We start from the raw sequence: 26,579 nt of genomic DNA, 5'->3' as shown, positions 1-26,579 counted from the left end.
TGACGAGATGAAGGCATAAACACCATCGGCATCACCGACATCGACACTGAGAAATGATTTCACTCGGTATTACTAGTAATCGGAAGCGATCGGGCAATCTCCGATTATCCGATCATGGTTGAGGACGGGAGAACAGCGCCGGCATCACCGGCACCGGCACCTGCATCAGAAAATGTTCACTTCGGTAGTGGTCGGAATAAACGTTAGGGCTATCACCGATGGAGGACGGCAAAACAGGGTCGGCATCACCGGCACCGGCATAATAATCAGTGTGGGGATTCTGACAGCGTCAGAAAATTACTGTCCACTATGGTTAGCAAAGTGGCAGCAGATGACAGCAAAATATTGAAAACACGGCGAGATTCAACCGCGAATATTTCCTCTTCTATGGCATTCGACATGGATTTGCTGATTGTAGATGATAGCTTAAACACAACATCTGTTATTAGGTTTATATTGATGAAGCTGTCCTGAATAAGCAGTGAAACCTGTGTTTTTGCAGCCCTATGGGTACAAATTGAACTTATGTTACTTCCATATCTACCTACGTTGTGATTATCATTGCACGTGCTGTGTTGTGTAGCATGTACACCAGAATAGAATGATGTGATAACAAGCACTTAGCTCAAGGTGTTTCATAACGTGTCTTGAAATGCAGTTATAAGTAATTTTGATAACCAGCGCTTGGCTCAAAGTGTTCTATAAAGTGACTTAAAATGCAAAAATATACGGCAGACTGTCGGCTATGGTTACCTCTGTACACCTGTGTGACTGTCCGCTAATGTTACACCATAAACATAGCGGACAGTCATGACAGTAGTGTCCACATGTAACCATATCGGACAGTCTGCCTCCTCAATACCAGAAATCCCCGACCTCGAACTTGCGCATGCGCACTAATTACCATCTCGGCCGATCAACGCAGTAGTGCGCTTAGCTTAGGGCAATCTCCAAAAGCAGAGTTAATCAGGCGGTGGGGAGCATTACGCACTTTGCCGATAGCCCATTGGTTTCCTCTAATGTCTAGCTAATACTGTGCGAAATTTCAGTGAATTTAGTCAAAAAAATCCTTTGTCCACCTTTGTACCGCCGCTTTGCATGCATTGATGAAGTTCTAACAGGGAAAATCAGGAAAATAAGCCTTTGAGGCGTTTTTACGGCTCAAAAACTGGCATTTCTAGCGATAATATTTTAGTTGCCGATAGATCCGCGAGAGGGCAATACCATCTAGAGTCATAATAACACTGCTTCTGGTGTTTTGGAAAAATTTTTTCTTTGTCCACTTGCATGCCGAAATTGGAGGTTTTAATGATGTGACAGCAAAAAATTGAATTGGTCATTGCGAGGGGGTCACTAGGGAGCTTGGGGGGTTGATCTATGCAATATACCTAGTTTTAAATCGTGCTTGTTTCATGCTAATGTGAAACACCATCATTCTGATACTACTGAGATTTAAATTTTTCACTCTAGATTTTAAATGAAGTTTGAAAATTCATTTTTCACTTGATGATCATGCTAATCATGACTGCATGAGTCCAGTTTCCCTGCACCCAAAGTTTATTACTGATGGTAGCTTTCCTATATCTAATTGTCTAATGTAAAAACGTTGGGCATTTTGTGGGGAGTGTACTGTGGTCTTGGCCTCTCCTACCTTGGGGGTGGGGTGGGGTGGAGGTTGGTCTTGTTGGCATCCAGGTTTGAAATTGATGTAGGCATTCCATATGATCCTTGAGATATCATAAAACTCTTGACTGGTGTTATTATGGACTACTCGTTTTTCTCTCTTGTAATTCGGCAATTTTATATCAGATAACAAAGCGTAATTCAAACAGATACCGCGTCTCGTTGAGGCTGCCATTGTGATTGATTGCTGCGAGCTGATTCGTCAATGGCGGCACGTGACTGATTACACTGGCGGCCTCTATCGGACGGCGTTGGTCAGGTTTTTCTGGTGTTGAATCTTCCTATTCTGGGGTACATGCTACACAACACAGCTTGTGCAATAATCTCCACAACTTTGGCAATTATGGTAGAAATAAGCGTAAATTGTGTCAATAATTTGGTATAGAGCTACAAAAACATCGATATATCTACTTATTCAGGGCAGCTTCATCTTAAACTTATTGGCTCACCGTAAGGGGAGTCTACACGTTAGCTCTGTTTCCGTCGTCGTCGTCGTCGTCGTCGTCGTCGTCGTCGTCGTCGTCCGTCGTCCGTCGTATCCTGTGGCACGTTTCTTAACCGCTTGTGCTACGAACCTGAAACTTCTTACACATCATGGCCCAAGGTCATATGTACCCTGACACTAAATTTCGGTCCGGTCTGATTCTCGACTTGGCCACCAGGGGGCTAAAACCAAAAACTTAAAAAGTGTGATATCTCGCTTATTACTGATTTGTTTTTGATAAAACTTTTATGGTGGTTACCCCTAGCAAGGATACATCACATATACGGGTTTTTGATTTGACCAACTTTTCAAGGTCACAGAGGTCAAACCCTAAAATTTCACCGATCGTGGCATGTTTTATCTTTAAATTTAGTATGTAGACCCCGATAAGGCAGCACTACAAGTTGACAAAAAATGAGGTCAATGTCGCGTACTTTTTAAGGTCACAGAGGTCAAACTCTAAAATGAGGTCAATTTTGCTTACGTGTCAATGTCATGGAGGTCAAATCGCGTAAAAAGTGTGATATCTCGCTTATTACTTGTTCTTTTTGGATAAAACTGTTATGGTGGTTACCCCTAGCTATCATAATCAAAAACCCATATTATGGGTTTTTGATTTGACCTACTTGTCAAGGTCGCAGAGGTCAAACTCTAAAATTTCACCAATAGCGGCACGTTTCTTAACCGCTTGTGCTATGGACCTGAAACTTGGATAACATCATGCCCAAGGTCATATGTACCCTGACACTGAATTTCGCTCGGGTCTGATTCTTGACTTGGCCACCAGGGGGCTAAAACACAAAACTTAAAAAGTGTGATATCTCGCTTATTACAGATTTGTTTTTGATAAAACTTTTATGGCGGTTACCCCTAGCAAGGATACATCACATTTCATACGGGTTTTTGATTTGACCTACTTTTCAAGGTCACAGAGGTCAAAATCCTAAAATTTCACCGATCGTGGCATGTTTTGTCTTTAAATTTAGTATGTAGACCCCGATAAGGCAGCACTACATGTTGACACAAAATGAGGTCAATGTCGCACGGGTTTTTGATTTGACCTACTGTTCAAGGTCACAGAGGTCAAACACTAAAATTTCACCGATCGTGGCACGTTTTGTCTTTAAATTTAGTATGTAGACCCTTGCGTAAAGATTACCCACCAATAGACAATATCATGAGACCAATGCATGGACTGATGCTATACATCAAGAATGATGTCACTGTCTAAGACACAACAACCCATCGAACAGACACTTTCGAAACAATCCTACTGCACTTACAGCCTCCACATTCCAATTCTTGTGAACAATGCCATGTCCTTTTCATAAATGTGTATCCAAATTCCACTTGGCCAACACTAATGAACAATTTTCGTACCTGCGATTTGCCGTACCAACAATTACAGAAATGCTTTATCATTGGAAATTTCAATAATATTGACAAACCGGTACTGGCAAATGATCCAGATTCAACGAAAGTCAAAAAAATAGTGCTCAACATGTACCAAAATGACTTGCAAACCATCATGATGCAGAAATATCAACTCGAACAATATATTGGAGAGCAAACCACAAAAGATCTGCCAAAACGATCCAAAAGGGATCAACATCTATTTACACAATCAGATAATGGTATGTTGACCACCTATCAATTAAATGAAGAAACGAGCACAAAAAAACCAAGAAAAAAGTATACCATTGCCCACATGCAGAATTAGATTTGATGTTCACCAATCGATTGAATTCCCAATACATTCACTCAGTGCAAGTAATAAGCCAGACTTGGTCAAATCATCGAATAATACGAACTGCCCTGTCATATCAACCGTCAAATCTACTCAAAATTGTCACAATGCTAGATCTGTTCACAGACACTTTCATGATTTGAAACTGGATCCAAACATGACAGCTGCATCAATTGTTGCATTAGCAGAAACACGTTTACACCGATCTGATACCAACGACCACTATACAATGACCAATTTCAAACTTGTCCGCAATGACCAAAACACTAGCAATCCCATGCAAAGACCACCACGTGGACTCATGGTTTATGTGAAAAATGACATAAGGATCATGGAGAAGCAATTTATTTCCAACAATGACTTTGAATCAATCTCTATTTGCATCAATCCAAAAGACTCCCATACAGTGATCCATGTCATTGCAATCTACACAGCACCAACTTACACATTTCAAAACCTGGTCTACAGACTACAAGAATGTCTTTCAACATATGAACCAACTGAACGATACCTCATCATGGGTGATTTCAACATGAAGTCAATAGCCAGTACCGAAAACTATAATTCAAGGTTAGAAACCTACATGCTGCAAGGATTTGATTTCACCAGAGTCTTTCTATACAACTGATTTCACCCAGCACATGACAAAATACACCACAGATTATGACTCACAGTTAGACCTCGTCTTCACCAACGCTACCCTATCACACAATATTGATCTTGTCAATGTCATAGACAATTATTGGTCAGATCATAAACTTATATATACTGCCCTGTCTTATTACTTGGCATCAATACACATCTAAAACAATTCTTCGTGCCTGATTGTGTTCGCCATATTCACCTGCAAACTAAGCATGATCCTGCCTACTAAAATATGTATACGGTGAGCACAATGGCCCCTGGCCGTTTCATTTAAACATTCCTTGAAATGCAAAATATGAATAAGTTGAAAGTTGTAATATCTTTGATCTCATAGAAGGGTTGCATTGGGGATAACAGTCCGATCTGCTTCATGATTTGTATACTTTACCCAAAAATAAATCGATTCATTCTTTTTCCATATAACTCGCCGATTGTTAGTCTATAATTCTTTTCACTGCCTTGAGGCTCTGTTGAGGCCAAGTTACAAGTTTATTTTACCAACAATAACCCAGATTTCACAGTGACTCCTCTATTGACAAGTCTGGCAGTCTTCACCAGATATGATACCTACCCTTCTTCTTGGAAATCAAAGGAGAATCCTCAAATGCAATTGCGGACAAGGTTGACCTAGTTGTGTCATCTGAAATGATGAATCGGCACAAATACGTAATTATATAGTCCAGGTAACCTCGACCCTATCCACCACGCAGCGGGGGGGGGGGGGGTCGAGGAAGCCTCGTTGATTTACCCGAGGCAAGCCACACACATGTTCAGCGCGCACAGTGGATGCACTGTCATACCGAGCACTCTGGTATTGTAGATTATTCACTAGGATCGAGGTTACCCATCCTACAGAAAAACACGTGACCGGACACCAGAAGCTTACGCCCCCAAATCGAGTTCATGACGAGTTCATTGCCGTCAAGTACCAGTCTCTGTAATGAGTGAACGGAGGAGACTGGTGAAAGAGTCTAGTAATTACAGCACTTCTGTTCTGTAGTAGTCATTATAGGGAACGAGTTTACAATCCCCGATCACACCCCAAAAAAAGGTCATCGGTTGACTAACCAAGCACCACTGTTCAATGGATTCATAGTTGAATGCGATCAAACTACGTCATTTCCAATCGGGGATTGTAAATTTTAACCCATTATACTAAATGCCTAAAAAGGATGGTTGAACTCTATTTCTCAATATTTTGCATGATGTAATACATACCGAAGCCTTCACCTTGCAAACCATCTCAGCGAGAATCTTTCGTTGCAATTGCGGACAACGTATGCGTCATCTGTAATGATAAATTGGCACAAATTAACTTTTTCAGCGGGGGGGGGGGGGGGCTTTCAACCAAATAAGAAACTAGTCATCAAATTAATGGGCTAAAATTTACAATCCCGGATCGGAAATGACGTAGTTTGATCGCATTCAACTATAAATCCATTGAATAGTGGTGCTTCGTTAGTCAACCGATGACCTTTTTTGGGTGTGTGATCGGGGATTGTAAACTCGTTCCAATTAATGTCTTAGATTAGAAATAATGCTTGAAATAAGTTATTCATTTCTACAAATGTAGAATAAGGCAGACTATATGCAGGAGCAGAGGGACTAATTTGGCCATCTTCAGGTGACTTAAAATATACACAGTAAGGGCCCTGGGTCATGTCAGATTCAGTGCTAAATATATTCCTCGTACAAGCATGAGTCATTTTGACATACTGTGAGATGTGAGAGACCCCTATTGGCGACTTCGTGTAACTTTATCTTGTCTGCCAAGCTGCTGCCTATATTGTCCCTTTAGGCCAATGTAATGGACCCATCTTGCCCTCTTCAAAAATCCATTAGGCCTATACAAAGATGAAACATGACTAGCATCAAGATTCAGTTAGACAGAAGGTGATACCCACCTGGTACAAGATTTCTGCATAACACAAGTAATTTTGCTACAGTCAAAATTCGAGCAAAACCATGTGCACCTTGCTGCAATGAATGTTCAGCCTGCACTACACACTCAAAGCCAAATCAAGCATTGCAAGGTATAAAATGTGACAGGTAGTGGTTTTATGTAACACTCCCACACATTCTTTCAAGGTTGGCATAGTCTTTTGTCCCTCCAAACAATCAAACAAAGGTGTCAGATGGCCAAGGCTAATCCAAGTTGGTAATGTGATTAATAAGTGACCTGTTTGATTTGGGTGGGACTGGTAAAAACACAAAGACAATTTGTTGATTTGTAGGAATTATATGGGGTGTTAATCAATAGTGGTGCTAGTTGTATGTTGAATGTTTTTCTTCACCAGTATCAATCCACATCCCTCAAATGACCACATTAACTTGAGTTCCCATTGGATGGTTTATAACCAGTGTGAATCCACATCCCTCAAATGACCACATTAACTTGAGTTCCCGTTGGATGGTTTATCACCAGTGTGAATCCACATCCCTCAAATGACCACATTAACTTGAGTTCCCGTTGGATGGTTTATCACCAGTATCAATCCACATCCCTCAAATGACCACATTAACTTGAGTTCCCGTTGGATGGTTTATCACCAGTGTGAATCCACATCCCTCAAATGACCACATTAACTTGAGTTCCCGTTGGATGGTTTATCACCAGTATCAATCCACATCCCTCAAATGACCACATTAACTTGAGTTCCCGTTGGATGGTTTATCACCAGTGTGAATCCACATCCCTCAAATGACCACATTAACTTGAGTTCCCGTTGGATGGTTTATCACCAGTGTGAATCCACATCCCTCAAATGACCACATTAATTTGAGTTCCCGTTGGATGGTTTATCACCAGTATCAATCCACATCCCTCAAATGACCACATTAACTTGAGTTCCCGTTGGATGGTTTATCACCAGTGTGAATCCACATCCCTCAAATGACCACATTAACTTGAGTTCCCGTTTGATGGTTTATCACCAGTGTGAATCCACATCCCTCAAATGACCACATTAACTTGAGTTCCCGTTGGATGGTTTATCACCAGTGTGAATCCACATCCCTCAAATGACCACATTAACTTGAGTTCCCGTTGGATGGTTTATCACCAGTGTGAATCCACATCCCTCAAATGACCACATTAACTTGAGTTCCCGTTGGATGGTTTATCACCAGTGTGAATCCACATCCCTCAGGTAACCACATTAACTTCCAAAATTGTTGTTAAAATGACTATGTTGCAGAGACGACAGCCTATCGCAACCAACCAAAAGAAGTTGTCACAATCATTGTCCAGGACAATGTCACAACCAGTCCTTTGGTCTGATCGAGTTCTGATCTAGGTCTCGGGCTATCATTAGATTTTCAGATGTGATTATGGAATCAGGTCTGCAAGACTTTGCATCATGAACAGAGATTGGTGGGGGGATAATTCCATGACGACGGACAGACGGACCCACATCAGAATTAGCCAACCAGGTCTAATCGCATGGAGGTTGATCAGACAAAGACAGAACAACAATCGGTCGGATCACTGTTGGAGGCAGAATCACAACCAACCAGATCTTTGTCGAGACAGTGGCTGATATGAATAAAGGCTAGCAAATGCTTTTACTTCAATTTTGTACAGAAAGGCCAAGTGTAAATGTACATGGAGTTTTAGATAAAAGCATTTACTACTCTTTATTCATATCACCCACTATCACAAACACTAACCCAGCAGATCATTGTGGGAGACAGATATAACAACAAGAAAGATAAATATGTTCAGAAGGCTAATTTGTTTATTATCTTTATAACAGGAATGATTAGAAATGATTTCAGCAAATATCTATTTACAACGATAATAATGCACCATTTAAACTGTATTCGGCCTGATACATATATAGGCCTTACGCCTCACATTCACAGTAACAGTCCTCGAAAAATTAACAAAATTTGCCAATCGTCATATGCAATTTAGAAATATCTGCTATCAAGACAGCTAAGTTGTTATGATAGGAGTGAGACAGGTTGTGTTCCCAAAGAATTTTCCTTTCTCTCAAAGGCGTGTTGATTTCATGTCATGCGATGTAATGCCGAGTGATACTGCAAACTTTGTTTACTTGCGAACCGTTTCCCACAGACGTCACATCCAAAGTTTTTCTCGTTCAGATGTTTGAGTTGGTGGTGACGACGACAGTTATACTTGTTGGAGAAAGTTGCCGGGCACAGGTTGCACTTGTATGCCTTCAATGTCTCTGGATTACGTCTTTCACGGTTTGAAGGGTCAGTTGTGGAAAATGGAGGTTGAAACTGTGATATTCCCAGAGGAATGCGTGTCAACCAGGCCTGTTGGTATGTGGAGATGACCGGCTTGGAAAACGTCTGCTGAAACGGTAAAGTGAGATCTTTGAATCTTCAACCATGATGAGACAACTGTGAGAACAACAGAGACAACAATATCAATATACACTTCCTTGTTCAGGACACACTTTTCCAACGGCCTAATAGGCCTAAGAGACAGCTGCTACCGGCCATCTCCACCACCACTCAGTCGCGTATCGGTTGAGGCAGTCTTCCATCCTCCTTATAGAAAAATTCAAAGGCACCAAATAAGTGATTATCATGAACTTTATTTCTCACGACATTTAGAAATATATCATTATATGTACAACTGTTCGATGTTACTTCAGCCAATTTCAGTTCAAGTCGTAAATAAGTGCACAGCATTGACTAGATACAGTGAAACCTTCATTAGTGGAAACCTCTCTACAGAGGACACCATGTCTAATAAGGATACCACATTCAGTCCCCAATTCATCATTTCCATTGAATCTGACCTCTGTAATCATTAATGGCAACTCCCAATGGCATAGGGTCAATTCTAAATTGCACCACCTCCCAACTATCAGTCACTGTGGTATAAACTTAGGCAAAGGTCCTAATCTCTTTGGTAGGCCACACGTAGCCATATGGCGCTCACGGTTCGACCTCTGGTTGAAACATCGCCCACACTTCACACACGAATACGGTTTAGTTCCTGTGTGTACCAACATGTGGCGCTGTAGGTTACATTCCTGGGTGAATCCGGCTGTACAGATCATGCATTTGAATGGTTTCTCTCCCGTGTGGATCCTCAGATGAACTTTCAGTGACGTTGCCCCTTGGAAGAGTTTCCCACAAAATGCACACGTCTCAAACTTTCCTACTTTGAAGACAGTGAACTGCGGAGAGAAGAAAGTGAGATATTCGATTACAATGGTTTTTTAACTGAATTGAACCTTGATGAAAAAACTTTGGTAATTTGACAGTTTGCACAAGAAGTGAGCTTGCAAGTATCTGAAAAGCAATGGTTCGATTGCAGAATGAGTCATGTAATGGAGTCTCGATCAGCGGCAGGTTGAACACAAACTTGATGATATTGTGTTCTTTGCCCATTTGATTTCTGTTTTCTAATCCTAATGCAGTCGATATATTGTTTTCACCAGCCCCATTTCAGTCAGTTTTTTTCGTTTTCTTATTTTCTCAGAAATATCAGTTTTCCATGGCGTTTCAACGCATGGTTCTTCATGTGAGCAGCCTGCCTAAACGTCACTCCACAGAATCTGCACTCATATGGTTTCTCTCCTGTATGAATACGCATATGCCGGACTAACGTCACACCGTGTGAGAAACTGACACCACAGATAACGCACTTATGTGGTTTCTCTCCCGTGTGGATGCGCATGTGGATCCGTAGGTATCCGGGCGTCGAGAGATGGCGTCCACAGATCGGGCAAGTGTTTGCTGCCGGGCCTATAGGTGGCGTTGGCTGAAGCACGGAGCTCGTAAATCTCTTCCAATATGGCTGCAAATATAATAGGACCTCAATGAAATGATAATTTACAATGGTGTTTCAACCCACAGAATTTATTCCGTATCTTTTTTACAAAGTGAATTTCCCCAGGTTCTGAAAAAATTCAAAATTTCTAACTAATGAGGAAATAAGCTGGCTTAGTAATGGAACAAATGTATAGAAAATGTCTTGGCAACCATACTGGGAGAGCATTGCAGAGAGATATGTATGAACACAAATCAAAAATATGTGAAGAACACATCAGATCTGTTTCAATATCAACATGTATTTCTTTCTCTTGATTACACAAATCAACTGATAAAACAAAAGTAATGTACAAGGTTACTGGTAGCGTGACAGAAACAACTGCAAGATTTATAAACCTAATTACAAAAGTTTGACATGTTTCACCACCTGATGATGCTGAAGATTAATCAACTGAATGTAGCCTTCTCCGCAAACCCGACAATGAAACGGTCTCTCTCCAGAACGGATCATGTTATGCCTGTGGAGCGAATAACTCCACAAAAACACCATATTACAAGACGGACATTTAAACAGTTTTTCTCTGGTGTGTTTCCTGATGTGGATGTTTAGACAGCTCAGTGTCATGAGGTTCTTATGAACGGGGCATATGAATGGTATAGAGCCAGAGTCTTGTGGGTTGCCTGAAGATGCATACTGGAAATATACAAGTCGAGCGATGTGTCTCATGTAAAAAAAGTATAACTTGGAGGCCGTCCTCCCACAGGGTTGTGTGGGTATAGTACAAGCTAAAATATCACAACAGTACATCAGTTACACACATTGATCAACGTTGGAATTGAATATAAACACACAATAGAAAATTACAAAGGACTTATTGTAAACACTGAGAATTAAAAAGAACAGAAGCAAAACTAGGCTTTCATCGAAGACAAGTAGGCCAAACTTTGGCACTCAGGAACTTTCGTTAAGAAACCAAAACAGAAAGTTGATGATGGAATGAAATTGAAACATACTTTTTTATGACTAAACTGTCACATTTGAATTCAATATTGAACATGACAGTCATATCATTCATGTTGTAACTTTGCAGGACTGCAGGCAACATACTCAATGGGAACACCTGCAATATGGCAGGACCCCTCACTTTTGAGGTGACTGAATTTGGTCCCGAATTGGCTATTTCCATGCCTCAGTATTAGTGTCCACATCTGAAAGCTTCAACAAAAGGAATTTCCCAGATTGACCATCGTTGAGTGGACCACCATCATGTGACGTCTCATCGAACTACTCTGCGAAAACCTCCTACCGCATATGGAGCACCCATACGGCTGTTCCCCCGTATGACGCCGCATGTGAAGCTCCAAGTTCTGCTTCCCACCGAGCGACATACCGCACACTTTACACTTAAACTGCGACAGACGCAATTTAGGTGACGTCCACGTTTTACGCAACTGTAAGACAAGCAAATGGAAAATTAGCTTGTTTGTCAATGATGAGGATAATCTTTTGTATTGTTACAGTGAAATAGATAAGTGCAAAGCAAAACTACTGAAAGCGTGTAGGATCATCATCAGTTTAAACTGAGAAGCTCAAAGGGGTAAAGACAATATAATTACAGTTCCTAGGACCGACATGTGATGTCCCTAGACAGTTGTCCCAACTACAAAGGTCAAGTCTTTTAGAAAAGGTCCACTTAGAACCATTATTGCTGTCCTCAATAGAAAGGGTGTCCTCCTTACAGAAATGTTCACATAGAGAGGTTACACAGTTGATGCCACATGTACAGACTCTCATCAGTCAAATGTACTCAGTATATCAGAAGTGTTTTGTCCTTGTGTGACGTTTCATTGAACTAAGTTGTCGGAACCTTCTCCCACAAACAGGGCAGGGGAATGCCACAGTTCTTGGTGACTTCTGGGGAAAAAAGAGCTGCAAAACTTTGGCGGTTTTCAGTACTTCAATTTGACAGTTTGTTCCTGAGGTGTATTGATACGTTATGGCTTCTCAGACTATGCTTCTGAGCAAACTTCTTGCCGCATATCGCACATTCGAATGGTTTCTCGCCCGTGTGCCGCTTAATGTGCTCCTTCATATGCGAGACTTTCAAGGAAAAATGACCGCAGATTTTACATTTGAATCGGGCAACACCGTCTTCTCGGATGCTGCAGTATAACGGAGAATCCTTTCCAATACTCCTTCGCAGGATCCCCATCTGGAAAGACAAATCAGAGGATGAGACAGTCAACTGTTTCTTGGAATCACTCTTTGGTCTCTGATATTTCTGCCATATGTGCTTCAATTTTCATTTTAATTCCACGCTATAAAAAACAAAAGGTTTTGTAAATGAGTAACACTTGGACTTGTATTTCAGCTTAATATTCCTTTGATGAACTTGTATTGTTCCAATCTTGTGGCACCAATGATATTGACAAGTGAGGTCCTTAAAAGCAACTGAGAAAATCGCCAAAAACACTGGTCACTTTCGATGCACAATTTCAGTTTCCAGCAGCAGGGTCCCGGGCAGATTTGCTGTACTATCACGCGAGTAAAGTTTGTTTATTATAGAGACAGACCTTATATGAAAGGGCCAGCCAGATTTGGCTTATGACTTATGAGACACTCTTTGCTTCCAAACTCCTGTCTCTAATGCCAGGCACCTGGCAAGAAGGCAGTTTGTACCCGACCGCGCACCAACCACATTAGAAGAGCGATCAATGGGGCTCAAAACTTTGGCCTTCCATTCACAGGGCAAACACCTCAACCACGAGGTCACCAGGATCACAGAGCTTGGTCAAGCTACAGGTTTTTACAGATCAAACTTGGAAGATAATGTTACATCTTTTCTAATAACATCACTCAATTGCCTGTGTTTTTATTTCTAGCTCTTCCGGAGTCGGTAAAACATGTCATCATATATAGATTTCCGGTCCAATGCCAGGAGGCCGCATGTGCATATAGAGAAATTCCTTTAAGAGTTGTCATGCAATTGTTATGTTAGCCCATACTTGTTGGCCTGATGGACCAACTGGTGTCCTTGAAGAGTGCTCTTTTGAGTGAAACACTTTCCACAGATACGACATTCAAATGGTTTTTCTCCAGTGTGAATCCTCATATGCTCACGCAGCGAGAATTTCCGCGTGAACGACTTGTCGCAGACATGACATAGAAAACGCCGGTCTCCATGAGTCCTTGCAACATGGGCATCGAGATTGTCTCTGGTCACAGAGAAAAAGCCACAGATTTTGCACACGAAGTGTGGTTGTGGCACAAATGCTGGCGGTGTCCCGTACTGCAAAATAAGAAAGGAGACGTTCAGAGGGGGAGTTATACCGAAGCTTTTAGCATGTATACTGTGTTACGTGTTTAAGCTTGTTGAAGCACATCTAGGCATTTTACAGGTAAATTAGACCTTTCACACAGGTGCCCCTCATATGGCTTAAACACATCGACACACCATCTTGGACAGATCCAAATTTCTAAGCCATACCACTTCTGCAATGATATATGTCGGTATAAAGCACATCCTGGAATCATAAAAGTTGGGACTACTCCTGGCTGATTTTACAGTACCGGTACTGGTTAATTCAACACATCTCCAGATAAAACTTGAACAACAAAGCGTACAACTTGAATTCCTCAAGATATAACACCTTTATTAACACGTAATGAATGAACAATGAGGAACCGGCGTTAAGATAAATGCCAGTGGCGGCGCCACAATCGATCGTACCTTCTGACGCCATGACGTCATTTTCTGGTCTGTTGACGTCGCACGAGGTCAATCACGGGAAACCATTGGTACATTTTTGCACAGGATTTCAACAACAGAAAACGTGCCCAATAACTGGCATCGCACATATTTTCCGCAAAATTATCTTAAGAAACTGATAACTCAATAGATTTGAAACAGGAAGATGCAAACGTCGCCGAAATCGGTCGAAAATAAGCGATCGTTTTCGGGCTCAGAAATAACATGATAATGCATTGGAAATGTAGAGTTTCGGTATGATCGATTGCAGCGCCACGCGGCGGATAAATCGCGCCGGTTCCTCATTATCATGATACTATACACATGGAAGACTACTCAATATCACAAGCTGTACCTAGTAGGCTCAAACTCATAGCATGAAGCAGAATTCATACTCCAACACACACCCATCACCAGCGACCGAGCACGACGTCACATTCAATGCCGCCCCCTATGCACAATTACTGCTGATACAAGTATAGATATGTACAGTCGTTATGCACTACACTGTCTATGCCATCCTGATTGTGTCCGTTAAGGGTTTTAAACTAAGTCTCTGCGACAAATCGCAAAAGATAATTCCGAAATACATTGTACAGCAAATATGTGAAGGTCGATGCTAACTACTTCTTTTCATGCTTTTTCATGTGGATCTTCAAGTTGAACTTTGCAGAGCTGCAGTGGCCACAAACTTGACACTTGTATGTCGACGAGTGGATGTTCATGTGAACTTCAAGAGTGTCCTTCCTAGCAAAGGTGCGACCACATATGAGACATTTCAGAGGTTTGGCTACGCCGATGAGCATTGAGCTCTAAACCCTTGGCGAATGTCGCCTACATAACGTGCACTGATATGGAAAAAGGTCCAGGTGAGAATTCATGTGTGTTTTAAATTCATCGGGCTTAGATGTCATGAACCCACAGACGTCACAAGCAAACTTGGCAGCGACATTGTGTGCCGTTCGGCAGAAGGGTGGTGGCCCGAAGGCTTGACCCAACTGCAAAGACAAGAGAAGGAACAGATGTAAGATTTGATTGTACAGTGGAACCTCCCTTAGCGGACACCTCTCTAATAAGGACAACCTCTCTATTAAGGACACTTGTTTTGGTCCCAAATTGATTATTTCCATTCAATTTCACCTCTCTAATCAGGACACCTCTTTATTAGGGACAGCACTTTTAAGTCCAGAGGGTGTCCTTAATAGAGAGGTTCTACTGTATATTTCGAGAGGTGGGCTTCTGAACTCACTGTATCGGCAACAATTGGGAACCACAAAACACTCTGTTGGGATTATGGTCTAATGACTTCCTGGTTTCATCAGAGAGGAGCCCATCATCTTCTCATTTTAAGAGTGCAGTGAATAGTCAAAGGTCACAAGCATGTGTTTAGATAATGCTGCAACATTTGAAAACCATGGTTTTCAGACAACACAACTACCCTAGCCAAACATCATTGTAAACCCAAGGCTTTGACAGCGCTAAGGTCTCACCAGGCTCTTGTAGCAGTTGGTGTAAAACTCAGTAGACTGTATGCCCTATAATGGTCCTTTATGGATTAAACACATGTGTCGTCGCAGATTACTTTTCTGGGTGAATTTCCAATCACATTTCGAACAAGAAAATGGTTTTTCTCCTGTATGAATATACATATGATCCCGAAGAGTATTGGAAAGGGTGAAGGCTCTCCCGCAGACTTTACACGCATATGGTCTCTCTCCCGTATGTCGGCGCATGTGCTTGACCAGCGCCTCACGCTTCCCAACATAATTGCACACGCGACACTTGTGAAATTTAAATGGAATGATTTCCTGAGTTTGGGTTGTAAGATTTCCTTGCAAGTTATCCTCCTTACAGCCAGTTACAAACTGCAAAATAAGAAAGTCACGAAATTTAAGTCAAGTTACCTCATGTTGATTTGTCTTACTTTTGGATCAAAATACAACATACTAGAGCATGTTCATTCTGTCCTACACAACACCAAAATCAGAAGTGTAGTAAGTCATGTCATATCTACAAAACACAGATGGAATTGTTCAGAGACATACCTGCACAAGGCAAGAAAAGTTATGTTGAACTTCATAAGCCCTTTTCCTTGTAATATCCTTGCTCAAAGTGCTGCATCATCCTGGAGTCTCCCGCGGAAACTAAAGCGAGGCTACTGAGCGCCAACTCATCCTCCCAACTCTAAATGAATGAATCAAGAGCCTCAGAAGGGATTCACACCCACATCTTCCAGGTCACGAGTTCAGCTCTCTAACCACTACCCACACACTCCCTCAAAACTCAGTTTTCTTTGAGAAGCACCCTCTAGATTCCATTTCACTAACTACGTATATTTTCCAACTATAGGTTTCTTGTGGCGCGAGAATATATGAGTTTTCAAATCACTCGACTGGATAAATCCTTTCTGGCAGAATTCACAGACATAAGGACGTTCTCCCGTATGGACTCGAACATGTCGCTTGAGTGAACTCGCGTGCGAGAACCTCATATCGCAAATTCTGCAACTGAATGGTTTTTCGCCAGTGTGGCACCTCATATGCTCTGATAAGGAGTGTTTATAGAAGAAGTTCCGCTTGCATACTGGGCACGCTAAGCCCGGTCCGTGGGCTGAACTCCTCAAAGTGTCCTGGCTCGCCGAAGACTGCAAGAACAAGTGAGGGCCCAGAATTAGTCACCAATGATAGAACTTGAGAATATGTCATGAAATATCTGTATTTCTTGATTATCTGTAAAACCACAGTGGGTAAAGATATCGGTTTGCCAAAGAAAAATATGTGCTTACCGGGAAGAGAAATGACGACACAAAAGAAACCGACAAATGATTAGTTCATTTTGAGGGGCGTTTAGGCCCGTATTTATTGTTTTTATCCGATAGTACCCCTCCAACACCATGATGGGAGGGCCTTGTTGCTATAGTGTTGAAGGTAAACCAACTTAAGCCTGGTCTAGGGGTACCGGTAGTGAGAGGACTGCATGAATATGCTCCGCTCTCTAGTTTTATGAACGGCGTCAGGACCATTGGTTGGAGAGCCGTTACTGATGCCATGGACATGATGGACGCCAGCGTGTGATTTCCAGGCGGTCCAGGCTGAAAAATGGCCTTACACCATGGTGAATTGAGCGCATTTAAGCGTTGTCATGGGAGGAGACGGATAGGTGTCCGTGATCATCATCCAACACAGAGTCAACAAGAGAATCTTTCCTTGAAAACTCTTAGATTAAGCAACACTTTTGAATAAAATAGACATAAAAGAAGACAAATCAACACAAAGTCTATTTATTTCTATGTTATTTCTACAGTCAGAATCAAAATGTCCATCGTTCACAAGGAACTAACAAAACAATATACAATTTGAAATGACACTGTCAATATACTTTGCATATTTACATTTATGTTATCCTCTACAACTGTACATGTTCACAGCAGCAAATCCCATAAAAAGTAAGAACGTGTCACAAAAGCCCCGAGAATAGTGCTCAGTCTACCTCAACTGCCCTGAGAGCAGTGCTCAGTCCACCTCAACTGTCCTAAGAATAGTGCTCAGTCTACCTCAACTGCCCTGAGAGCAGTGCTCAGTCTACCTCAACTGCCCTAAGAATAGTGCTTAGTCTACCTCAACTGCCCTGAGAATAGTGCTCATTCCCTATATGCCTTTTCAAATCATGTTTATATCGATACATTTTCCCACAAACTTTGCATGTGAACGGTCGTTTGTCTGTATGTATCATTTCATGGCGCTCCAGACCCCATTTTCCAGGGAAGAGTTTCCCACAGTGGCGACATCTATGGCCATCGTTGAAGTGCAACTGCTGGTGTAAGTTTCGGTCGGTCAAAGAGGTACAGATCTTTTGACAGAATCTGCACGGATACGCCAAGGCAATTCGTGGTGACGGATGAAACTGAAAAATACAGAGGACCTCATATCACTACGTGAATCGAAGGTTTTATTGTTACCATGCTTGTAACAGTGTAAGTACTGGTTCTAAGTCAACGATAAAACTTGAAATGGGCTGCAAGAAAAACCAACAAAAAAAATATATACAATCAGACAAATTCAGCCAAATTCCTTTGCGTTTTGTTTTCGTGCCATGGCCAGCCTTCATTCACGACTTTCATTGCTAAAAGAAAAGTGCTCCGATGCAATGTGCCTCTTAAATCCTCTTTATAACGGGACATTTTCCCACAGACTTTGCATTTGAACGGTCATTGGCCCGTGTGTATCATTTCATGGCAAAGAGTTCCCTACAGTGGCGACATCTATGGCCTTTTATGTGCAACTGCTCGTGTAAGTTCAGGTCGATTGAAGACGCACAACTCTTGACAAATGTCTCTCAATGGTGTTCCAACGTTATCAAGCCTGGTATTGGTAATGTTTCATAAACACATGCTTCTTCAAATCATGTTTATATCGGAAAGGCTTTCCGCACTTTTCACAAGCGAACGGTTGCTCTCCCGTATGGATCAATAGGTGACGCTCTAGCTTCTTCTTCACATAGAAAGCCTTTCCACATTCTGCACATTTAAAGCCACTTTCATTCGTATGGGTCACCGTGTGCGCCCTCAGACTGTGGACAGACGAGAACGATTTGCGGCAAAGCTGGCACCGATATGGTTGTCTGGGGATTAAGACTGACGAACCAATATATTCATTTGCTGTGGACGTAGTCTGAAAAATACAGAATAGCTGGAGATGAAAACAATGTTTTAAGCACTTTATAAAAATTGCCCGTTGATTTGGTAATCTGGACAATTCTATTGCAAGTGTGAAAGGGATTTTGAACCTGGACATTGAACTCAAATGACACCTATTTTAGCACTCCTCAAAGGGCAGAGAGAAAGCTGAAGAAGTGAGACAATAGCGGACTAAACCGACGTTCAAACAAGTCTGAATATAAGTCTTCTCCGAAGTAACGTCCAAATACTTCAATGGTGCTCCCTAGTTTTCACACTTTCACGATGCTTGTCCACAAGTTTAGCTTTTCCCTTTCGCCAGTATCGCACCAACTTTTCATTGATACGAAAGTGCCGACCAGCAGCTGCATAAGTTCCACCATTTCCCTCCACAAATCTGACCACCTGGAGCTTAAATTCAGTCGAATAGGATGCCCTTGGCTTGTAAGGATACGAGCGTGACTGGAAAATAAATTCATGGAACGCCTTGAGTATGGTTAAGTGATTGTTTTATTCATGGTACACATCCTACAGAACTGTATAAACGACTTATATGCTTTTTGACTTTACTGAATTTTGCTACCTGGCACAAAGGAGAATCGACTATTTTCAAATTCCTTCAGACACCACCAGGAGACGCTTCACGCTTCTTTATTTTCAAAGATGCTGTTCGAAAAGAGAGGCAGAGTGTCAACAAGAGTACAGTGGAACCTCCCTTAGCGGACACCTCTCTATTAAGGACAACCTCTCTATTACGGTCACTACTTTTGGTCCCAAATTGGTTGTTTCCATTCAGTTTGACCTCCTTAATCAGGACACCTCTCCATTAAGGACAGCACTGGTCAGTCCCCAGGGTGTCCTCAATACAGAGGTTCTACTGTACTATGTTTTGGAGTCTTTCTACTCTATACAACATGAGACACCAAGCGTGTATAGTGTCTAGCTTGGAACTGCACTACTAACTAGGAAACACAGACAATGAAAACAGTGTCTATCGCCAATCAAATCGCCCTGCCTATAATCATGAGGTTCCACACAAACAGTGAAATAGGCCACACCTTGGTCCAAAGATCTCAAATCAATCAGTCATACATCCATTTTTATGCTTGTTTTAGATCATGTTTATCCTTAAACTTCCAATGAAATCAAGGCATCCCTCCCCAACTCTGAATACTATCGCTCATGCTCCAATTCTTTATGCTTTTTGAGATCGTGTTTATGGCGGTACTTCTTCCCACAAACGGCACAAGCAAATGGCCGCTCGCCCGTATGCATTAAAAGATGGCGGTCAAGGTGCGTCCGCATGTAGAAAGCTTTCCCGCACAGGTTGCATTTAAATCCCTCATTCGTATGCGTCACGAGATGGACTTTTAAACTAGACGTCGTGCCGAACGCCTTAAAACAGAATGTGCAGCGATTCATGGGGTAGGTATATAGTCCAGGCCTGGCAACTCCTGGTCTGGCTGTGGGTCGCACGTGTGCTGACAGATTGAGGGGTTGACACTGAAAAATACAGAGCAGCTCTGTAGTACAAGTATTCAGCGACCGTAAAAGGGGCAGAAAAAATGACTCTAATGCTTGTGCGCCTCAAGCCTAAATCCTCAACCTGAAAATAGTGAAATTAGAATGCATGCACAAATCTTGCACTCAGCTAAAGAAAGCTTAGTTTGTACCCGATACTGTTGCGAAAAAATGTTCATCTCAGAATCTTCCAGATCAGCTTCTGACGCTCACTCAAACTCCAATGGAAAGAACAAAGTGCCTAGAAAGGGCTTCGAACCCACAACCCCTTGGTTTAGGAGTCTGGCATTCATACCACTACACCACCACATTCTGTTAGAAACAGTCACCTGGAATCATCTTTGGCAAAGATGGGCCATACACAGTGGAACCTCCCTTTAAACCTCTTTCCATTTTAAACGGCAAAGTTAAATCTTTCTTCAGCATGAGTAGCTTTGCCTAAAAACACCAGGTGTCACTGTAATAAACATACCCACACACTAATTTTTTCACATTTAGAGCACAGGACCAAAATATTTATTTATAATCAAAAGGCCCATGTGAGGGGGACATGTAAACAATAAGAAATATGTGAGATTTATACATGACCTCGTAGTCACAATAGCCGGTATTCACAATAGCCATAATAAAATAGCATCAATTAGTTTGAATGCCACTACTGATCATCATAAAGCTTGTTTAAATAGTCAATGAATGCTGGAAAAATCTTTTTTAGACTTGCCCACTTATATGAGAAAATGATGGTTTCATATTTTAAATTCTGTTTTGGTTAAAGAGGGTTAATAATTTCGCCAAGTAATTCCATCAGCGGTATCCGTCTGAGACATGTATACCTTGTGTACATGTCAGTGCCAACACTAACAAGAGCTCTTATCTCCAAATAGCAGCCCCTATACCAAATGCATGGCTGTCTGGTATTACCATTATGGTTGCCATGGCGATGTCTGGTATTGGGATTGATCTGACACCATTATGTATTCATACAAGCAGTGAGCTCTGGCTCATAGCTTCTACAAGCTTATTGTGTATTCATTGAAGAACGTTGGTGGGCGCCATGGGTTGTGTCTCAATAATGGGTTGGAGGATTCATGAAGTAAAGTGTATTGGCAAAATGGCCGCCATTATGGCAGACGTCTGCACAGCATTCCATATTGAGTGCAATGTGCAATGGTCAAACAAAGATAGGCAATTGGTAGACAAAGATATGTTAAACACAAATGCACATTTCAAAACATATTTCCTGGGAAATGAAAGGTTTTTTGCGATTCTCTCTCACTTCAAACCTCAGGCCATCAAGTAGTCATTCATGGGTTGGTTACTCTAAGTTCATATTGACATTAAAGTATTTTCATGCCCGATTTGATCAACAATGTCCGCCTGCGTTTCCGATGACATGCTCCCTATACATATGCATCTTCAACTGGAAGTTCCTCTGGTAACGTTTCCCACAAATGCTGCAACAAAATGGCCGCTCTCCTGTATGAACCAAAACGTGCCGCTCAAGATCTTTTTTCAAATAGAACCCCTTCCCACAATGCTCGCAGCGATACCCATCATTCGTGTGTCGAACGAGATGTGATTTCAGGCTCGTTGAATATCGAAACTTCTTCGGGCAATATGTGCATTTGAAGACTTCGATTGAACTACTCGGACCAACGGACTGGGGTGCGCTGGAAACTTGGGTCGGGGACTGATGACCCTGAAAGTACACCAAGGACCAAAAGTTACCAGTGGTTGCCAATAGTCACAATCTCATGCTTTATGACGTTTGATTGCTCCAGGGTATTGAAAGTATCAGATAAAATATAAATGCCGATTCATGCAGAGCCTGTCGTCACCATGATTCATGCACCGAAATGCTCTCTCTGCAATTCCTCGAGTTTCAACTGGAAAGTGCAGCACGAAATAAACAAGGAAAATGAAGTCAAGCTGTCTACTGATATTGTTCTCGATTCCTAACCCACACCTTAGGACAAAACTTTGATGGGACACTTTTCTTGGGAGGTCAGCCAGAAAGAGTCCTAGTGATAAGGAAGTGAGGGGCCTATCTATCTAGTGGATGGCTTTGTTGATAAAGTAATGTAGAATTTGAAATGGGATTTTCGGACAGGACTGGCATGGTACACTTCATAGCAGAGTCATTTCTGGACATAGCTTGACAGGTCACATATCCCAGAGTCAGAATAGGGATAATAAGGAAACAAACTAAAAACAACCACGGAAGATCTTTATAACAGATATAATCTTTTATTGAGCAGTAAAACTGATTATAATGTATTATGCACACAAATTTATAAAACAAATATGAGACTAAAAGACTAAGCCACTAAAATCTACTTAGCTGTTCATACACATTGAGTGCAAACAGTGGTAAAAATGTTAAAATGGATTTGTGCCTTGTGTTTTGTGGTTGCACTATACATATCAGTGTCATAAAGTCGTACTTCCACCTATCAAATCCCCGTGTCTTTTGCGCTTACACCTATGAATTGCCGTGTCTAAATAGACCCGTGTGTCAAATCCCCGTGTCTATTAGCCCCATCGAGCTCGATGGGGCTAATCGGGGGCTAATTTAGACCCGTGTTCAACATGGGTTTTTTGATAGGTGGAATCTGAATAGACACGGCAATTGCAAGTTCTAAGATCCGGCGACAGATGGCGCAGTGTAGTTGCCTCGGTATTGCGCATGCGAAATTCCCCTCCAACGGGAAAGAAACACAGGAGAGCTCCCTACCTACAGCACACCTGTCACCGGGGCTATTAACCATTATCTAACACAACTGGTAGGTGTAAGTGCTTCCCGGGTTTTTTGACACACGGCGAAGACACGGGTCTTGAAAAAACACGGGGTTTTATGATAGGTGGAACTACGACTATACTATCGATTTCATTGATATTTCAGTTTGGTATATGGTCCACGTGACCTCTTTGAAGGCAATGGTACGTGTCCGTGATGCTGGACCCGGTGCCGCGTTTTCTCGTAATTTCGCTTAAAGCACACTCCGCACTCTTCACAAACAAAAGGACGCTCATTTGTATGAATAACGACGTGCCGTTCACAATCAGATTTCTGCAAAAATGTCTTTTGACAATAACTGCACAAGTATTTTGCATGTTGGGCCATATGCTCCTTCAACTCCGGAAAATTAGTGCGGCATATTTTACACCAGGTGGCACTTTTAGCAGTGCTTACTACCTTGGGGACGTTGTTGTTATTGAGCTCCCTGTCGCATGTTTTTTCAACCTTTGGGACGTCTGCTATCTGTATTTCAAGCGGGTCTGACGACCATGACGACTGCGACAGAAAAACTGTCAACTGAAACGATAGCAGAATTAGAGCGTGACAGATTTGTATTCCAACAAGTTAGATTTTTGTCGTAAAAGGTGAAATTAGCCATGAAGAAGTTTATTACTCAATTAAACTACGCTGGCCTGGTTTTGTGGTCTGGTGCTGTCATGGCACAATACGTTGCGTGACGTTATAGACGGGCACAGCATCAAAGGATGTTCATAGCGTGACGTTATAGACGGGCACGGCATCAAAGGATGTTCATAGCGTGACATTATAGACGGGCACAGCATCAAAGGATGTTCATAGCGTGACGTTATAGACGGGCACAGCATCAAAGGATGTTCATAGCGTGACATTATAGACGGGCACAGCATCAAAGGATGTTCATAGCGTGACGTTATAGACGGGCACAGCATCAAAGGATGTTCATAGCGTGACGTTATAGACGGGCACAGCATCAAAGGATGTTCATAGCGTGATGTTATAGACGGGCACAGCATCAAAGGATGTTCATAGCGTGACATTATAGACGGGCACGGCATCAAAGGATGTTCATAGCGTGACGTTATAGACGGGCACGGCATCAAAGGATGTTCATAGCGTGACGTTATAGACGGGCACGGCATCAAAGGATATTCATAGCATGACGTTATAGACGGGCACGGCATCAAAGGATGTTCATAGCGTGACGTTATAGACGGGCACGGCATCAAAGGATGTTCATAGCGTGACGTTATAGACGGGTACAGCATCAAAGGATGTTCATAGCGTGACGTTATAGACGGGCACAGCATCAAAGGATGTTCATAGCGTGACATTATAGACGGGCACAGCATCAAAGGATGTTCATAGCGTGATGTTATAGACGGGCACGGCATCAAAGGATGTTCATAGCGTGACGTTATAGACGGGCACGGCATCAAAGGATGTTCATAGCACTCACTGCATACCAGTTCATCGCAGAGAAATGGTTAGAATGTTACATGCCTTGACCAAGTCACCAGAGCAATGGAAGACGTTCACCGAAGTCAGTTCAAGAGCGGACAAAACAATCACTTCATCCAGGCAGAAACCTCATGAAATTCTGTTGACATTTTATAGTGTAATTGCACGTGCTTGTATTAAAAGGGACGACCCCTATTGATTCTACATGACGGTTGGTTTAGTTTTTGATATGAACAGTCTTCTACTGTTTTGAAACCTGAAGGTCACCTCAAGTAGTCTTATAGTTGTTCATGAATGGTAGGTGTTCGATGTACATCGAGATCTGCCGACCTAATGTGAAGAAAACGAGAGAACATCCTTTGATGGTCTCAAAACTTTATGATTTATCACAAAACTAGTTTGTTAAAGAATAGCAGACACAAACTTCAATGTGGGTGATACGAATTGCGATCTACCAAACTGCGATCTACCGATCTGCGATCTACTGAGGAGATAATGATAGAACGTCCATATGATCTTTAAGTTTATGATTCTTCACTTCGTATTTTCGTTTGAATGCCTTCCCACAGATGTGACAAGAAAACGGGCGGACTCCGGAGTGAACAAGATGATGGCGTTCCTGATCCGAACGTTTCTGAAATGGCTTCCCACAATAACGACATGGATAGCGACAATGCTCGAGCATGTGTGCCTTGAGACTGATTGATCTCGGAATCTTCTTATGACAAGTACGACACCAGTAGGCCTCCGTTTCCACGATTAATGTTTGCATTGAATCCTCCGTGGACTGCTCGAAAAGCCACTGAAAAATACAGAACAGGACTCTTAGACTTAGTGGCTGGGAGTCAAAAGTTCTCAAATGAAAGAGGAGAGGCAAGAAATAGATGACCAAAAGACCTGTGTCTAAACTCTATAGGTTTCTCTACAGTTAGCCCTTCCACAGGTTGTGTTGTTGTTAATGTTAATGTGTTAGTGAAAACTGACATTATGCTTTGAGTGAAAACGTGAAGATGACGATTCACAAGTGTGACTAATGGAACTCACTTTGCTAGAAAACAATGCAATTTGTCTGATTATAATGTCCTTGACCTGCAGCATCATTACAACCTTGACCTTTGCCTTCAGCATCATTTCAAGACAAAAACAAACTTGAGCCAAATAACAACAAGGAAACGAATACTTGGAAATGTAGAGACTTTCAAACAGATATTGCACAATACATTTTACTTGGAAAAAAGGACCAACTTGAAACATTTAAGTTGAGATTCATTCAAAATGATAGCTGACTGGGAAGTCTTTTGTTATTGATATATTTTGGACTCACATCAAGCAACCTAAACTTTTCTATCCTTAATGTCACACCAAAAGAATTGTGAAGACTTTCTCAAGAAACATCAGAGTATAAAACCCCAATATCCAGAATTGTAGCCATTTTGGTGGAACGGGCCATGTTCAATCCAAAAGTTGGACTTTATGTTTCAACAGCATATGCTGCTTCAACAAATATTTGCGCCTAAACTTCTTTGAACAAATGTCACAAGAGAATGGCCATTCTCCCGTATGAACCAACAAATGTCGGTCGAGATCCTTCCGCATATAAAATCCCTTCCCACATTGTTCGCAACGATAGCCGTCGTTGGTGTGCGTAACAAGATGAGACTTGAGACTTGTTGGGTAATTAAACTCCTTGTTGCAGTACTGGCATACGTGTCGGCGATAATCGTCTTGGTTTTGCTGCAAGGAGTTCAAGAACGTGACCGAGTGAACGATAACGGGTGACAACTGAAAAATACAATGCGCTTTTTAATTTTATTGCAATTGTTTTTTCTGCTAGTTTTTTTTCGGGCAATTCCGATAAAACGACACCAAGCACAGAATGATAAAGCAAACTTGTCGCTTTAATTTATCACAAATAAATTTTCCATGCAGCTGAAGAAACAAATGAACCAAACCATACAACACTTACAGCAGTCAATCAGAATTACTGATGGCAGTCAGTAAGCACTTTTACAGTGTTCCAATACAACAGGGATGCATCTTTATTCTGAAACTGATAGAATCTTCCTCTGAGAATGATTTTT

The 26,579-nt window shown here is 41.8% G+C and overlaps 1 protein-coding gene across 12 annotated transcripts in view; it reads right to left on the bottom strand.

The window, feature by feature from the left end:
• Window positions 1–8,422: 8,422 nt before the first annotated feature.
• Window positions 8,423–26,579, bottom strand: part of LOC135487923 (sal-like protein 3) — a 28,053-nt gene continuing 9,896 nt past the window's right edge. The window contains exon 4 of one of the 12 annotated variants that reach the window (XM_064772205.1): window positions 8,423–8,879. In XM_064772205.1, coding sequence (XP_064628275.1) covers window positions 8,571–8,879 — 309 coding nt within the window. In that variant the 3' untranslated portion in view covers window positions 8,423–8,570. The other 11 variants (XM_064772204.1, XM_064772209.1, XM_064772208.1 and 8 more) reach the window with 11 other exon arrangements.

The sequence above is a fragment of the Lineus longissimus genome, chromosome 5 (genome assembly GCF_910592395.1).
Source record: "Lineus longissimus chromosome 5, tnLinLong1.2, whole genome shotgun sequence".
NCBI lineage: Eukaryota > Metazoa > Nemertea > Pilidiophora > Heteronemertea > Lineidae > Lineus > Lineus longissimus.
The sequence above is the reverse complement of the archived record's forward strand: the minus strand, read 5'-3'. Positions and strand labels throughout refer to the sequence as shown.